The sequence below is a fragment of the Macaca mulatta genome, chromosome 9 (assembly GCF_049350105.2).
Source record: "Macaca mulatta isolate MMU2019108-1 chromosome 9, T2T-MMU8v2.0, whole genome shotgun sequence".
In the NCBI taxonomy this organism is placed as follows: Eukaryota; Metazoa; Chordata; class Mammalia; order Primates; family Cercopithecidae; genus Macaca; species Macaca mulatta.
The window spans coordinates 127,266,987-127,285,698 of record NC_133414.1 but is presented as its reverse complement, the minus strand read 5'-3'; the positions used below and the strand labels follow the sequence as shown (position 1 = coordinate 127,285,698).

Genomic DNA, 18,712 nt, shown 5'->3' with positions numbered 1-18,712 from the left:
CAACCCAATTCAAAACTAGCAAAAGACCTGAATAGACATTTCTCCAAAGAGGATATACAAATAGCCAATAAGCACTTGAAAACATGTTTAACATCATTAATCAACAGAGAAATGCAAGTCAAAATCACAGTGAGATACTCGTTAGGTCGATTATCAAAAAAACAAAAACAGAAAATAACAAGTGTTGACAAGGCTGTGGACAAACTGCAACCCTTGTGCACTACTGATGGAAATGTAAGATGATGCAGTCATAGTGAAACACACTATGGCAGTGCTAAAAAAAAAATTAAATATAGAATTACCATATGATTTAGAAATTCCACTTCTGGGTATACACCAAAAAAAAAAAAAATGAAAAGAGAGACTCAGATAGTTGTACACACAAGTTCATAGAAACATTATTCACAATGGCCAAAAGATGGAAGCTATCTAAGTGTCCATCAACAGATGGATGGATAAACAGAATGTGGTATATACACATAATGGAATATTTATTCAGCTTTAAAAGGAAGGACATTCTGACACATGATACAACATGGATGATCCTTGAAGATAGTGTGCTAAGGGAAACAAATCAGTCATAAAAGGACAAATAATGTACGATCCCATTTACATGAGGTACCTAGAGCAGTTAAAATCACAGAGACCGAAAAGTAGATTGGTCGTTTCAAGAGGATAAGGGAAGAGCGGAATGAGAAGTTATTGCTTCAGTTTTGCAAGATGAAAAGTGTTCTGAAGATAATGGTGGCCATGGTTACACAACAATGTCAATGTACTTAATGCCACTGAACTCTATACTTAAAAATAGTTAAAATGGTAAATTTTATGTTACATGTATTTTGCCATAATTCTTTAAGTGATTGACTAGGCATAAAGTAATAGACAAAAACTCAGTCTTCATTTCTTTACATGTCATATGGAGGATTGTTCTAAAATCTACTCTTTTACTAAAAGCATAAGAGTATGTGGTATCTCAAGTTATTATGACCCATATAATCTATTGTTCTCATTTAATGTTTGAAATAAATCTGAGATTTAGTAATTTTTACCCTGTAGTAAACTATCAAAAACAAAATCTGATTAAAATTTAAAAAGCAGGAGCCATACCTGATATAAAGCAAGAGAGTGTCCATATCTCTGGAGAGGTCCCCTTGATAGAGTTCCTACATTCCATATACTGCTTTCTAAATCGTAACTAAAAGCAAGAAAAAAAAATAACTTCATAAGCTAAGATTCATTTTTGTTTTTTTAATTTTCACATGCTTTTTATTCACTTGTGTCCAAGTACTCATTAAATTCAAAGAGTTACAACTAATAGATTCATAATTTATGTGCCATATTAGAAATTTTTAATAAAGACTCATTCAAGATGTACCTACACTAAATTAGGATTCAATCTCCTAAATGTGTAATATACATTAACTTGACTAGGATATTTATTACTGGAATTAATTGTCCAACTGCCTTCAATAATTTCAATCAATTGATTAAGCTAAACAATAGTGAACTGACTGTATTTTTTAATTTTTTCTTAAAGCCAGGTTTCCTTCTTGGAAACAGCTGAAAATTCTCTCCATTTGTTTTAGGTATTTATTTTTATTCCTTTTTTTTTAGTCGGCCTGATACTTATATAAATTTTTTAATGACAAATTTAAGTTGTACGTATATGTTATACATATGATATTTTGATATATGTATAGAATGTATAATGATCAAATCAGGGTAATTAGAATATCTATTACCTCAAACATTTATCTCTTCTTTGTGTTGGGAGCATAACATTTCTTCTCTTCTAGGTATTTTGAAATATATAATAAATTGTTAACTATAATTTCCCTACGTTACTATCATATACTAGAACTTATTCCTTCTATCTAATTGCTTTTTGGTACTCATTAACCAACTTCTCTGTCTCCTTCTCCCCGCTTCCCTTCTCATGCTGTGGTAACCACCATTCTACTCTCCACCTATATGAAATCAACTTTTCTAGCTCTGACATTTGAGTGAAGACACACAATATTTGTCTCTCTGTGCCTGGTTTATTTCACTTAAAATGACTTCCAGTTCCATCCATATTGCCGCAAATATGAGATTTCATTTGGAGGGGGCTAAATAATATTCCACTGTGTATATATACCACATTTTCTTTATCAATTTATCAGTTGATGGACACATGTTGATTCCATATTATGGCTATTGTAAATAGTGCTGCAATAAACATGATATATCGCTTTGATATACTGATTTACTTTCTTTTGGCTACATCTAGCAGTGGGTTTGCTGGATCATATAGTAATTCTATTTTCAGTTTGAGGAACCTCTGCACTGTTTACCATAATGACTGTGCTACTTTACATACCCACACACTTATCTTAGCATTATATAAATTAATCAATAAGCATCTATTTCCTATGCACAAATATAGCTTGTTGACTGATTTTTTTAAGATTGTATAAAATGAATTTGGTAGTATAGAAGCTTCCATAAAAATAAGTTACTGTTGGATTATGTAACATAAAAAGAAAATTTGTGTTTTTTTCTACTGGTGTAATACATATGAAAACAGAAGTCCCAAACTATGAATCTCAAATGCTTATACTCTATGCTCAAATCTCCTCCATTTGCTAAAATATACAAAAGCAAGCATCCAGCCAAGAAATAGGGGCCTGTTTTAAGTTAAGAAGCTTGCTATCAATTGTTATCTCCCCACTTCTCTTTCTTCCTTCAATGAATTAGGAAAGGCAAGGAAGTGCCCAAGTGCCCCTTGACAAGAAAGGTAAGGGTTACCAAATTTGTCTGCAGCATTGTTTATTTCCTACCTTGGAGTTGTAAAATAAATGTGTATGATACAAATGAGGAAATATAATCAGAACATAACTTCCACAGATTCACACCACTAGTCCACTCATCTACCAGTATCTGCAGCCAACATACTGCTTTCCAAGTTATCATAAATTAGGGCTGTACAAACTACTTCTGTAAAGGGCCAGACAGCAAATATTTTAGGCTTTGTGGGCTACAATGGTCTCACATATTCTTCATTTTTTTCACAGCCCATTAAAAGTACAAAATCCAGGCCAGGCATGGTAGCTCACACCTGAAATCGCAGCATTTTGGGAAGCCAAGGTGGGAGGATCACTTGAGCACTGGAGTTAGAGACTAGCCAGGGCAATATAGGGAGACCCTGCCTCTACAAAAAAAATTTAAAAATCAGCCAGGCATGATGGTGCGTGCCTGTAATCCCAGCTACTCAGGAGGCTGAGGTGGGAGGATCACCTGAGCCCAGGAGGTCAAGGCTACAGTGAGCCATGATCACACCACTGCACTCCAACCTGGATGACAGAGCAAGACCCTGTCTCAAATAAAAGAAAAAAAGCAAAAACTAAAAATGCTAAGAAAAAATTCTTAGCTTCCAGGCCCTGAGCCCCTACTCTGCAGTTTGATGAGCCCAAGAATAGCAAGTGATTCTTCTTCCTTGAGCACAAGATCTCTTTCCTACATCACCATGTTTTGTCTTACTAGATCTTTGCCATCAGCACACAAACATGGTGTTATAAACCATTAATAATAAAAGAAAAAACTCTTGACCACAGTCTCCCTTAAGCTACTCCCCCATTTCTTTATTACCTCCAACCCCACCCCACTTTCCATTCTGTCTTAAACTAACTCCAGACATGCTTTTAACCCCACCACTCTAGTAAAACTGCTTTTGTTAAGGTCAATTTCCTCAAGCTAAATCTATGACCAGTTTTCAGTCTTCATTTTCCTTGACCTGGATAATCGTCAGCATTTGACATTATTAATTATTCCTTAATCCTCACATACTGTCTTTCCTTGCCTTTGAAGATACTGTACTCCAGGTTTTCCTATCTCACCAGTCATTCTTTTTCAGTCTCCTTTGATGGCTTCCCCTGTTCTCCACAACCTCTTAGTGATGTGGTGCCTCAGGCTCAGTTCCTGGTCCTTTTCTCTACCTAGAATGCATTCCCTTGATAATTTCATCTTAACTCAAATTCTGTTTCTACTCTTCCTCCTAATCCCCAGTATATCATCAATAAACAGCCATGGTAACACTTTTAAAGTAGGCATCAACACATGCTCAAAACCCTCCCACAACTCCCAAAAGATCTACAACATCCTACATGATCTGTATCTCTCCTCTGTTATCACTCTAATTTAATGTATCCCTCTCATATATTCCATGCAAATTGCATGGGCCTGATTGTTGTTCCTCAAACAACTCAAGGAGTTCCTATCTTAAGTCTTTGATGTGGCTCTTTTCTGTGCCTACAAATAACTGCAATCCCCTGATCTCCTTCAAGTTTTTGCTCAGTTCTCACCTTTGTTATGAAGCCTACCTTAACTATTACATTGATAATTGCAACTCCCTCTTCTTTGGCCCTCCTGCTTTACCTACCCCTACTATCTATCTATATCTATCCATTCATCCATCCCATCTATGTCTCTATAGGTATATATGTTCATATCTATAAATTATTTTGGTAATTATGGTTTTTTTTTTGGTCATTGCCAGCCTTTCCTCACTAACTTTACAAAAACAGGGGCATTTGTTATATCCAATGATATATCCCAAGCATCAAGCAGGTAGTGTTTTCAAAAGTTTGCTATCCTCATGAATACATGTTAATTTTCATTAATGTTAATGTATACATATTCTGTAAAAGTCTTTCTAATTTAATAGATACTAGCACAGACCTTTTATATTTAGTGAACAATTTGTCTTAAAATGTAACATTTCCACCCCAATTAAATTCCACTATAGAAGATTATTAAATCAAGTTATGACTGATCCTATCACTTCTGAAAGCTGTTATCCTTACCTACAATTGAACTACATTCAGAATGATGAAAAGTATTATCTAACCTGTGAAAACAGCAACACAATTATTCTACTCTGATACCTCATTTGTTTATATAAACAAATCTATATAAACACTGTAACCAAAATACCCAGATTTCAGACCAAAAAAAAGGTTGGCTTAAATAGTTTATCTGGTTCCAATGGAAAATATACAAATTTAAAAGAATATCAAATAACATTCATCATTTAATTTTCAATATGCTACTCATCTTGCAAAGAACATAAACTTAAAATTTACAAACTTCCTTGTTGACAATTTTGCTCTTTGTCTTCACAAACTCAGCTTTGGAAAATCACAATTTAATTCAAAGTTCAACTCTACTTTCACAGACTTTTCATTTTCTTTAAACATAGTTAATTTCCTTTTAATTTTCACATTTAAATATCATTATTTCTTCAGGTTTTTATCTTAACAATTCATTTTAATCCCACTAACTCTCTTTCAATTCTTCCTTCTGTATTTTATTCTTCATATGTTAAAAAATTCTAATTTGTCACTTAAATACTTACATAAAACTTCCTCCTTCTCTCCAGAATTTATTCGATTTTCTAATTTAATTCCAGTCACATTCAATCATAGTTTTAAAGCAATCTCCTCTTAGAGAATTTCTGAAATTTTCCTAATTACAAGGGTTAATATATTCAGTGGTTAGGGTTGGCAGATAAAATACAAGATACCCAGTTAAATTTGAATTCAGATAAACAACAAACAATTTTTTTGTTGAAGCATGACCCATGCAAAATTTGTAAGAAACAAAAATATACATACAGCAAAAGGGCCTTCTTATACTAAAAATGTACTTGTTTTTTTATCTGAAATTCAAGTTTAACTGGGTATCCTGTATATTTATCTGCTAAATCTGGCAATCCTATTGGGTATACACCATTACGGTATACTGTCCAGGGCAAGTTTTGATTGTTTGTTGCCCAAGCTATTCAGTTGTTACATAATACGAACACCACCCCTGGAAAGAACATTAAACATCAAATGATTCTCCCTATTACCTTTTTTATTCTATTACTAAACAGTTCATAAAAAATAATCATTAGCTGAAAAAGAAATTAGATAAAGCTACCATCTATATGATTCCCCTTATTCAATCATGCAGAGAACAATCTGTTGAGCCAACAGTAAATCAATCATCTCTCTCATAATACCAGAACTGTTCTCCCAGTGAAAGCTTGTAAAGTACATACAAAGTAAAAGTTCCGGTAAAGTAAAATTTACAGAACAAATTGAGAGGATTTTTTTATATGTGATTATACTTGATTAAAAAAAAAAAGATGGCATGATTCATTTTATCCATTATAGGCAAGGCCTGCCTGTATTTGAAGTTAATATTTTCTACTCAGAATTTATTAAAAGCACTCTAGAGAGGTAATAACATTTCTATATGAAGCAAACTTCTATGTACAATGACAAATCTTTAGCTATGGACATATTGAGTTCATATATTCACAAATCAGTCTCATTAGCAAATAGATACTACCACAAAAATAACCACTTTTACACTTGGACAACAATTTTTTTAAAAAAGACATTTTGGATAAAAATCCAGCTTAAAAAATAGCAAGAATCTGAAAATAAATACTTACTTTAGGACCATTTGAAAAGAACTGTAGTTAAAAGTATATCCACCAATCACCCACATAAATTTCCCATGTAAAACTGCTTTATGTGAAGCCCGACCTACAGAAGGACTGAAGGGTTTAACATTTGGCAGAATCCAGTAAGACTCAGTAGAGGGAACATTCAAAGAACAATCAGGACCTATTAAAAAAAAATCAAACAACACACTAGATTAAACAAAGCCCTCAGATTATAGAAATACAATATATGGATTAAGAGAATTTAAGAATTCAATGTTTATCATATTAACAAATATAACATATATATAATAAATTATCTGAAATATAATGTACAAGAGTAATACAGCAAATGTAATGCTTGGAGGCAAAAAAAGTCATATACTCACAATCGAACTTGGATGTTCAAATAAATTTCACAATTTTAAAGAATTATTTAAATAATATAAAATGTCAGATTTACTTTAGCATGCTACAAGAGTATTAAAATAGAAAACAGTGTACTCAAATATCAGTTCTGTCAGGCAAGTATGTTTACCTCTTTCATCATCAAGCCTCCATCTACAGAAATGGATATGATAATCTACTACCAAGGGTTATAATAAATATTTATTTTTTTTAAATAGTGGAAGTAAAAGCATTTAAAAATTAAAGTTTAAAAATTATTAACTATTAAACAAATATAAAAACGATTAAATTTTTCTTAGCATTATTTTTAAGAACAGCCAAAGTCTGCTTCAGTAGAGAGTCCTCAAAAAGAAAAAAATATTATCCATCATAAAATAAAAATTATGCATGAGATAAAAATTATTAAATCAGTGCAGAATAATTTCAAATCCTATGAAATTGAAAACACAGCCTTTTTCCTATCCATATTCATGATGTTACTTATAAGTCTTGGTTTCCTCATCAGTGTTTCTCAAACATAATAGAAGGAATCCTCCTAAAGGAATATATTTTCTTTTTCTTTTTTTTTTTTTTTGAGACGGAGTCTGGCTCTGTCGCCCAGGCTGGAGTGCAGTGGCGCGATCTCGGCTCACTGCAAGCTCCGCCTACCGGGTTCACGCCATTCTCCTGCCTCAGCCTCCTGAGTAGCTGGGACTACAGGCACCCGCCACCGCGCCCAGCTAATTTTTTGTATTTTTAATAGAGACGGGGTTTCACCGTGGTCTCGATCTCCTGACCTTGTGATCCGCCCGCCTCGGCCTCCCAAAGTGCTGGGATTACAGGCGTAAGCCACCACGCCCGGCTTGCTAAAGGAATATATTTTCATCAAACTTTAGGGCTCACAAATTATTTTAATCGTGATGAAACTAAAAAATTCTCAAATACTAGACATAAACTCCTATGGTTAAATTTCTTTTATAAGCACAAAACCAACATACATTTATAAATTATATATAAGCAAATTTATAAAACTAATATTTACTGAATATGATAAATGATACTGTTTTGCTTAAAGTAAATAATGGGTCCCAAGTTAAAAATGATACTAATTCTCACAGCGCCCTTTTAATATAATTTTAGCATACCTATGTTATTTTGACAACATAACTCTCCCACCATTTTTCTTCAACCCACTTTTTACAAATCTTTTAAATTCATATACTATGGCATATAATCATTTACTCTTCACTTGTCACAAAAGTATTAGTACACTTCAGTTGTATTGTTTTTAGCCTACAATAATTAAAGTGATACTTAATCCCAACTTTAAATTATCAACACAACTGCTGGCATTACAATACAGTGGCACTACTCAATTATGAGATCAGACAGTGAATCTTCAATTTGCTTATATCAAAAGTTTTAGATTATCATTTAATAACAAAATTTTAAAACTCCCAAGCAGAGTCTGATTTAAGAAATATTGGCCCATAAAGTTTTCATTTCTTCATTTGTTCACTCACCCAGGTATTAGTTGATTCATCTTCAAGATTTTTTTCAATGCTTACATTGTATGGATCTGTATTTTTCAGGTACAAACTAGGAAGTATCTCAGATTATGTCTTTGATAATGATAATATTTTAAATCAGCTATAGAAAACTATTATTTCTGAGTGAGAAAAGACCGTGAACTATTCCTTAGTAATTAGAAATATTAAAGGAACTTCTTTTTTAATTTAACTACTGTAACTTAGAAATCATTTAATGGTTTTATTAAAACACAGCCATGGTCATTCAGTTAAGTATTGTCTATGGCTGCTTTAGCAGAGCTGAGTGGCTGCAACAGAGCCATGTAACTTGCAAAGTAAAAAATATTTACTACCTGGCCTTTTACAGAAAAGTTTGCCAATCTATAATTTAACTGAAAAGACATGAAATCATATAGAAATTATATATAATGCATCTATTGGTATAAATTTTGTATCTATTTTCATAAAAGGAAATATAGATTTTAACATGTAAGTCACACAAAGCAAATAGAGTAAAATGTTAATAGGTGAATCTGGGAAAGGGCATTCAGATAGTCTGTACTATTCTTATTCTTGTATAATAAGTTTTCTAAAACTTTAAAATTATTTCTACATAAAACATTAAAAACAGGCCACCAACCAAAGGCACAGAGTTGAAAGCAGTCAAGTAATATACGGGTATTACTTGGAAAAGAGTTTGATAGAGAACGATGGCATGAAAAAATCTTGAAAATTGGGTATATTTTTAAATCACCAATATATTTATCAAACCTGCATTAAAGCAAAATACTGCAGAGCAAGTTTCCAGTAGGCTGAATAAAGGTATCCAGGTCTTAATCACCTGAAGCTTTGGATTTTACCTTATATGGCAAAAGGAATTTTACAGATGTATTAAATTTAGGATTTTGAAATTTGGGAGAGATTATCATGGATTATCTAAATTGGCTCTAAATATAATTACAGGTGTCCTTATAAGAGAGGGAGATTTGACTGCAGAAGGAAGCAATGTGACTATCAAAGCAAGATGTTGTACTCCTGGATTTGAAGATAGAGGAAGAGGCAAGGAGACAAAGAATGCAGGGAATGAAGTTCCAGGAGCTGGAAAAAAAATCAAAGACACAGATAATCTCCTTTACCTTCCAAAGGAGGTACAACCCTGCTAAGACCTTTATTTTGGCCCAGTGAAACTGATTTCCGATTTGTGACCTCCAGAATGGTAAGGGATTAACAAATGCATTTTGTTTTAAGATACCAAATTTGTGATAATTTGTTACAGCATCTGTAAAATACTAACACTAATAATTAAATTTATTTAATTTAACAAAATATTGCTATTTAATACAGAAAATAAGCTTCTAATGATTTCAATTCTGTACTCTAAAATACTTAATTTTCCACACAAAAAAAGAAAATAATCAAAATTCTTCCTATCTTTGTTACTAGTAAATTTTATGTAACTTGTGGAAACTACTAGAAGAAATGGTCTGTAGCCCAATCTACATGTTGTCGTTATTTTACTCTAAATTAATCCGTTTATAAATAGAATGACAAGATTTATAAATATAACTCAAACATTTTTAAAAATTAAATGTCTTAATTTGAAGCTTTCTGTATTCTATAACCAAAATGACTTAAAATGTAAATTAATAAACTGAATATTAATTTAAAACACAAACAACTACACTTAGTGTTAAATATCTAACACTAATATCTACACTAAGGCCATCTAAGCAAGACTCCTCTTCTTTTAATTTTATTTCTGCTACTGAACAATTATACACATTTATGGTCTACATGTGATATTTTGATACACGTTATACAATGTGTAATGACCAAAACAAGGTAATTAGGATATCTATTGCCTCAAACACACTTGTGCTGTAAACATTCCAAATATTCTAGCTATGAAATATATAATAAATTATTAACTATAGTCACCCTACTGTGTTATTGAACACTAGAACGTATTCCCTCTGTCTGACTATATTTTTGTACCCATTAACCAACCTCTTGTCATCCCTCTCTCCCCGAAACCTTTCCCAGCCTCTGGTAACCATCATTCTACTCTATCTCCGTGACATCAACTTTTTTAGCTCCCACATATGAATGAGAACATGCCATGTGTGCAAGACTCTTTTTTTATAAAAATATATCCATGAAAAATCTTCTACCACTTCATACTTTAGTATCTCATGCAACATCTCCCCATAACTCTCTTTGCATTACTTTTCTCAATCAATATGGCAACTTCTCAAGGTAGTATATCTCAGCTGTTTTTTAAAGGGTGTAATAAATTCACCTTATAGTCCCTTTTCATAAAGAATCTTCTCCACAGGTTATGTATAGTTTTAAAAAACCAAAGAGGATAAATGAATTTCTAACACTATAACTTTAAGCGTTAGTGTTGGGCTGCTGAGAGATTTTTGAAGGGAAAAAGCTACTACATAATCAGAGTAGAAATGTACTCTGATATATCGCAAATGTATATGTCCAGCCCCACGATCTCTCATGAATTCAAACTACTACTTGCCATTTCCACTTGGATATCCATAGAGGGTCATCTCAAACTTTACATATGTAAAACTAAAACCTTGATCAGGAAGTTTCCTCCCAAACCGATTCCTTCACCAGTGTTTGCCATTTGAATAAACGGCACTTCCATTCATCCAGCTGCTCAGGGCAAAAACTTTGGTGCCGTTCTTAAGTTGCCTCTTTCTCCAACACTCCATACAAGCAACCCACAAACAGACTGAATATTAAGTAGGTATGCAGGGATTACAGTCTTTCCACATGTTAAAGTATAAATGTTTCAATGATTGTTGGTAAGTAGATGTACCTCAGCAACCCAAGTATCAGCCTTGCTGTCCTAGTTCCCCTGACTCCTCACTTGAGATAATTCAGACCTCCCTACAATAGATAACTAGAGGGGTAATGTTGGCACAACATGGCTCATCAAGATCTTACTCTAGTCCAATGGCCACAATCCATTTTGATTGATGTCTGGTCTGTACCTTACTAATTATAAGCATTTTTAAATTCTAGCACCCCACCATACCCCAACCACTGATCCCTTTCTCTACAACTACCATTTCAGTCCAAGCCACCATCCACTCTCACCTGGACTACTGCAATAGTCTACAAACTGGTCTTCTTATTTCCATTCTTATCCCTTTCCTATAACATTCAACTATCCAGAATACAACCAGAATGATTAAAAACATAATTCTACTCCTATCATTCCCCTACTAATAATCCTTCAGTGACTTCCCATCATATTAAAATACAATGAAAAGTACTTAACATAGTCAATAATTACTACATGATTAGCCTCAGTATACACTTACGGAATCAATCAATCAATGGATGGATGAATGAAAAGCACCTTAAGCTGTAAAGGAGTAACAGTATGAGTTATGCAGTCAAATCTAGCTTTCCTACTTACTAGCTGTGAAACCTTGGACAAAGTTACTTAATTTCTCTAAGCTTCAGTTTAATTGTGGAACTTCCACCTAGAATATACAATTTTTCTAAAGATAAAATGAGATTCTATGTAAAATGCTTAATATGTAATACTATAATAAATGCTTCATAATAGTAACTTTATCGTTATTATTAAGACAACCTTCTCATTTTATATACAAAGAAATTAAGTATAATTAAGTCCCATACATAAATACTAACCTTGATTGTAAACAAATTAAACCTTCCACTTAAAAGACACAGACTGGCTGAATGGATTTTTAAAAAAGAAAAACAAAGAAAAACATGATCCAACTGCAGGAAACTTGTATCACCTGTAACAAGGTATAGAGGCTGAAAATAAAGGGATACAAAAAAAATCCACTGAAACAGAAACTAGAAACTAGCAAGAGTAACTCTACTTAAATAAAACAGGTGTTAAGTCAAAAACAACAGAGAAACAAAAAAGGTCATTTTATAATGATAGAGGGATCAATTCAGCAAAAAGATATAACAATTCTAAACAAACACATAGCCATCACTGGAGCACATACACATATAATGTAAATATTATTAAATTTAAAGGGAGAAATTAATAACTTTAAAGGTAGAAATTTAAAGGGAGAAATTGGCCTTGGGCCAATCTTTGGGTCTTGGAGTGACAGTGGCAGTCTAAGAGTGCCTGTCTTGGGCTCCCTGGCACCGTTTCTTGGCACCAGTGTTATCTGATCCAATAAAATAACAGTTGGGGGCTTCAACACTCTACTCTCAGCATTAGACAGATCATCTAGACAGAAAAAGAAATATTGGATTTAAACTGCACATTAGACCAATGGACCTAGCAGACATTTATAGAACATTTCAATCAACAGCTACAAAATACACATTCTTCTTAACAGCCATAAAACGTTCTCCAGGATAGACTATAGGTTAGGACACAAAAGAAAACTCAAAAAAATTTTAAAAGTCAAAATCATGCCTTGTGAAACCACAATGAAATAAAACTAGAAATCAATGAAAAGAAGAACTTTGGAAACTGTATAAATATATGCAAATTTAAAAACATGTTCCTAAATGATCAAAGGATTAAAGAATAAAGAGAAAATAAAAAAAAATTTTGAAACTAATGAAAATCAAAAACTAAAAGCTATGGGATACAGCAAAAGCAATGCTAAAAAGGAAGTTTACAGCAGTAAGTACCCATGTCAAAAAAGCAGAAAGGTTTAAAATGAACTAATGGTGCACCTCAAAGAACTAGAAAAGTAAGAATAAACCAAACCCAAAATTACTAGAAGATAAATAATAAAGATCAAAGCAGAACTAAATGAAATAGAGGCAGAAAAAATATATAAAGGATCAACATGAAAAGACAGGTTTTTAAAAACATAAACAAAACCAATAAACCACTTGCTAGATTAAGCAATAACAACAAAAAAAATTAAGAAAACCGAAATCAACAAAATCACAGGCCGGGCGCGGTGGCTCACGCCTGTAATCCCAGCACTTTGGGAGGCCGAGGCGGGCGGATCACAAGGTCAGGAGATCGAGACCATGGTGAAACCCCGTCTCTACTAAAAATACAAAAAATTAGCCGGGCGCGGTTGTGGGCGCCTGTAGTCCCAGCTACTCGGGAGGCTGAGGCAGGAGAATGGCGTGAACCCGGGAGGCGGAGCTTGCAGTGAGCCGAGATCGCGCCACTGCACTCCAGCCTGGGCGACAGAGCCAGACTCCGTCTCAAAAAAAAAAAAAAAAAAAAAAAAAAAAAATCACAAATGAAAAAGGACACATTACAACTGATACCAGAGAAATACAAAAGATTATCAAAGACTATTATAAATAACTACACACTAACAAACCAGAAAACATAGAGAAAATCCACAAATTCCTAGACACACACATCCTACCAAGATTGAATCAAGAAGAAATATTTAGAAAACTGAAACAGACCAATAACAACTGAAGAGATTCAAAGTAGTAATAAAAAGTCTCCCAACAAAGGGAAGTCCAGGACAGGACGGCTTCACTGCCAAAGTCTACCAAACTTTCAAAGAAGAATTAATGCCAATTCTCTTCAAGTTAGTCCAAAAAAAAACATGGAAAAGGAGACAATTCTCCCTAATTCATTTTACATGGCCAGGATTAACCTAACACCAAACCCAAATAAGAAAGCAACAAAAAAAGGAAAACTACAGGCCAACATCCCTGATGAACACAGATGCAAAGATACTCAAAAAATACCAAATCCAGCAGCATATTAAAAAAATAATCCCTGATCAAGTAAGATTTATCCCAGGGATGCAATGATGGCTCAATATATGCAAATCAATAAAAGTGATATATCATATCAGCAAGATGAAGAACAAAAACCGTATTATCATCTCAAGAGATGCAGAAAAAGCATTTGATAAAGTTCAACATCCCTTCACAAAAAAATGTCTCAACAAACTAAGCATGAAAGGGACATACCAAGATATAAAAAAGGCCATATATGACAAACCCACAGTTAATATCATACTGTTACAGGAGTTAAAAAGAAAGTATTTATAGGCAGTTAGTAAAGATAAAAGAGTTCTCAGTGGAATTTCCTTTTAATAAAAAGCCCCAAAATCACTTCCTTTCTAACAAAAAGCAGCCTGAAAAATCAAGCTGCAAGCACAGATAAGCAAGCTGGAATGCTGGAAGCTGTGCCAACAGAAAAGGGATACCTGGAAGCCGGGTATATTCAACATGGAGATTTTCTCTTCCCTTTTGTCGCCATGCGTGCAGGCGTCTACACTAGCCAGGTAGATACCCCAACTGCATAATAAAGATTAGGGTGGGATGGCCAGCCTCTTAGTGCACTATGTAAATGGCACACCTGGTCCAACCAATCCTCTGGGCCCTATGTAAATCAGACACCGCCTCCGAAAGCCCCTCTATAAAACCAACCATAGCCAGGCACAGTGGCTTACGCCTGTAATCCCAGCACTTTGGGAGGCCAAGGCAGGTGGTTCACCTGAGGTCATGAGGTCGAGACCAGCCTGGCCAACATGGCGAAACCTCGTCTCTACTAAAAATATAAAAATTAGCTGGGTGTGGTGGCGCCCACCTGTAGTCCCAGCTACTCAGGAGGCTGAGGCAGGAGAATCACTTGAACTTGGGAGGCGGAGATCGCAGTGAGCCAAGATCACGTTACTGCACTCCAGTCTAGGTGACAAAGTCAGACTGCAAAAAAAAAAAAAAATACTGCATCCGGCCTCAAAGCGGAAGATCCATTCGGAACCCCACTCTCTCTGCTCAGGAGAAGTAAAACTTTTCTCTTCTTTACTTTGCCTATTAAACTTTCTACTCTTAAACCCACTCATTGTGTGTCCACGTCTTTGATTTCCTTAGCGCAAGACAACAAACCTCGGCTATTTCCCCAGATCGCTTCAATACCAAATGGGGAAAAACTGAAAGCTTTTTCTCTAAGAACTGGAGGAAGACAAGGACATCCACTTTCCCCCCTAATCAATATCCTACTTCAAGTCCTAGCCAGATAAATTAGGCGAGAGAAAGAAAGAAAAGGCATCCAAACTGGAAAAGACGAAGTCAATTGCCACTCCTTGCTGATGATATAATTTTATATCTAGAAAACCTATAGACTTCACCAAAAAACTCTTAGATCTAATAAATGAATTCAGTAAAGTTGCAGGTTACAAAACCAACATACAAAAATCTGTAGCATTTCTATACACAAATAATGAACTAGCTGAGAAAGAAATCAAGAAGGCAATACAATAGCTACAAAAAAATAAAATACCATGAAATATATTTAACTAAGCATGTGGACAATCTCTACAGGAAAACTACAAAACACAGAAGAAAGAAATTGAAGAGGACACAAACAAATGGAAAGACATCCCATGTACATGGATTGGGAGAATTAATATTGTTAAAATGACCATACTACCCAAAGCAATCTACAGAGTCAATGCAAACTACCATAGTCATTTTTCACATAATTAGAAAAAACAATTCTAAAATTCACATGGAATCAAAAAGGAGGACAATAGCCAAAGAAATCCTGAGCAAGAAGAATAAGGCTGAAGGTATCATACCACCAGACTTCAAAATATATTATAAGGCTATAGTAACCAAAACAGCATGGTACTGGTACAAAAACAGACACATAGATCAATGAAACATAATAGTGAAAGAATAAATCTATATATTTATACTCACTGATTTCAAAGACACCAAGAACATACATTAGAGAAAGCACAGTCTCTTCAATAAATTTTGCTGGGAATACTGGATACTCACATGCAGAAGAATGAGACTACACCCCTTATCTCTCACCATATACAAAAATAAACTCAAAATGGATTAAAGACTTAGAACTATCAAACTACTAGAAGAACACATAGGCAAAACGCTTCGAGACATTGATCTAGGCAAAGATATTTTGGCTAAGACCTCAAAAGCACAGTCAACAAAAACAAAAATAGACAAATGAGACTACATTCAACCAAAAAGCTTCTGCACAGCAAAGGAAACAATCCACAAAGTGAACAGACAACCTGCAGGATGGGAGAAAATATTTGAAAACTATGTTACTGACAGGGACCTAAAATCCAGAATATACAAGGAACTCAAACAACTGAACAGTAAACAAATAATCCTATTTAAAAGTGGGCAAAGGTCATGAAGTCATTTCTCAAAAAAAGACTTACAAATGGCCAACAGGTACATGAAAAATAGTTTAACATCACCAATCATCAGGGAATTTGCCAATCAAAACCACAATGCGATATTATCTTAGTTAAAATGGTTATTATTAAAAAGACTAAAAATAACAGATGCTGGCAAGGATTCAGAGAAAAGGGAATTCTTAATACAGTGTTGGTAGGGATTTAAATTAGTACAGCCACTATGGTAAACAGTATGGAAACGTCTCAAAAAACTTAAAATAGAACTATCATATGATCCAGCAATCCCACTACTGGGTATTTATCCAAAGGAGACGAAATCACTACAACAGAGAGATACCTGCACTTGCATATTTGTTGCAGCACTATTCACAATAGCAAAGATATGGAATCAACCTAAGCGTCCCTCAACAGACAAAAGGATAATGAAAATATAGTGTATATACATAATGGAATGCTACTCAGACACACAAAAAAAGAGAATGAAATCCTGTCATTTGTAGTAACATGGATAGAACGGGAGGTCATTAAGTGAAATAAGCCAGCCACAAAAAGACAAGTATCATAAGTTCTCACTCACATGTGGGAGCTGAAAGAGTTGATCTCATAGAGGTATAGAACAGAATGATGGATACCAGAGGCTGGACAGGGTGTGTGTGTGTGGGTAGGTGGGGAGGACAGACATTGGCTAATGGATATAAACATATAGTTAGAAGATACAAATTATAATATTCAATGGCGGTGTAAGGTAACTATAGTTGGCAACAATGTATTGTGTATTTCTAAGTAGTTAGAAAAGAGCATTTGAAATACTCCCAACACAGAAATGATAAATACTCAAAGTGAAGAATACTCCAAATACCGTGACGTCATCATTACGTATTCTATGCGGATAACAAATACTCACATATACCCCATAAATATGTAAAGTATTATGTATCGATAAAAAATAAGTAAAAGGCAAAGTAAGCAAAAACTAATCTTACTCCAGGATTTTAGACTTTTTGATGCAGTTTTGGCTCATACCCTTAATTTATATTTAATCTATACTATCATGAAAAAGCATTTATTTTACTGTTAAAGTGGTACATGTTGAAAGAGCCAACTATATTTTCTTTTTGCAGTTTTCAACTGAACACATTAAATAAATTGCTAACTTTGAACTATATCAAATGCAGGTTGTTGATATGATTTTGGGTATTTTAAATAAGTCTAATAACCAGAAAAAAAAAAAAAAACCGTACTCTAACAGTATCTCTAAGGTGGTACTTCAGTTAGTTTTCTTACATGCGAGTCACAGAAATTAATTAGGCTAGCTTAAGGGAAAATGGGACTGTATTGAAAAAATATGTAGAAATTCAGAGAGTTTTTCAAAGAGGAAAATCACGCTTAGAATAGACAGGTACCTGGATTTTTTCATCCCAGCAAGACTATGCTACGTTAGCAAAAGGCAATTTCCCAAAAGAAACTGGATTATTAATAAGAAGGGGAAGATATGCTGGAAAGAAAGACTTTAAGAGCAAGACGGGCCAGGCGCGGTGGCTCAAGCCTGTAATCCCGTCTCCAAAAAAAAAAAAAAAAAAAAGAGCAAGACGGGTAAATGTAGCTTATTGTAATCATTCAAGAAATAGTCTTATGATTTAGTGTGTACTGAAACTGAAGTTCTCCAATAAAAATCAAAACCAGATTTCAATGCAAGAGTTCTCTCTTCTAACATCATTTAAAAATTTTGATTTTGTTACAGTATCCAAAGTATTCTACACATGTTCTAGACCCATAAAATCAATCTCCAAAGGCCAGGTATTAACTTTTGTCTATTTTAAATATCCACAACTATTCTGACAATCTGTTAATTTTGTAAGACAATGAATTGTATGAGTGGTAATCATTATACTAGATCTGTTCCAAGAATACTTGGTTCTTAGAGTTTAGGTCAATGATGCTATTGTAGCACAGAAACAAATTGCCCTCTTGTTTAAAGATCAGTGGTTTCAAATTTACTCTTTTTGGGCTGTGGAAGAATTAAAACAAAGTTTTACAAGGAATCTCAATATTTAAAATATTGCAAAGTGATGAGGCAGGAAAGAGTCACTTATCTTCCATCCTATCCCCACCCATCTCCTTATATAACCCTTGCAGCACACATTTTGAAAACTCCTGGTATTATCAAAATATGTCTGCTTAGAAAAGACTAACTT

The 18,712-nt window shown here is 34.0% G+C and overlaps 1 protein-coding gene across 4 annotated transcripts in view; it reads right to left on the bottom strand.

Moving 5' to 3' along the window:
- The window catches only part of ATRNL1 (attractin like 1), an 831,070-nt gene that overhangs the window by 767,003 nt on the left and 45,355 nt on the right, over positions 1-18,712 (bottom strand). For all 4 annotated transcript variants that reach the window (XM_002808513.4, XM_015148255.3, XM_015148256.3 and 1 more), the window contains exons 6-7: positions 6,479-6,653; positions 1,108-1,195 (exon numbers count right to left, since the gene is read on the bottom strand). In XM_002808513.4, coding sequence (XP_002808559.3) covers positions 1,108-1,195; positions 6,479-6,653 — 263 coding nt within the window. The remainder of the gene's footprint in view (positions 1-1,107; positions 1,196-6,478; positions 6,654-18,712) is intronic.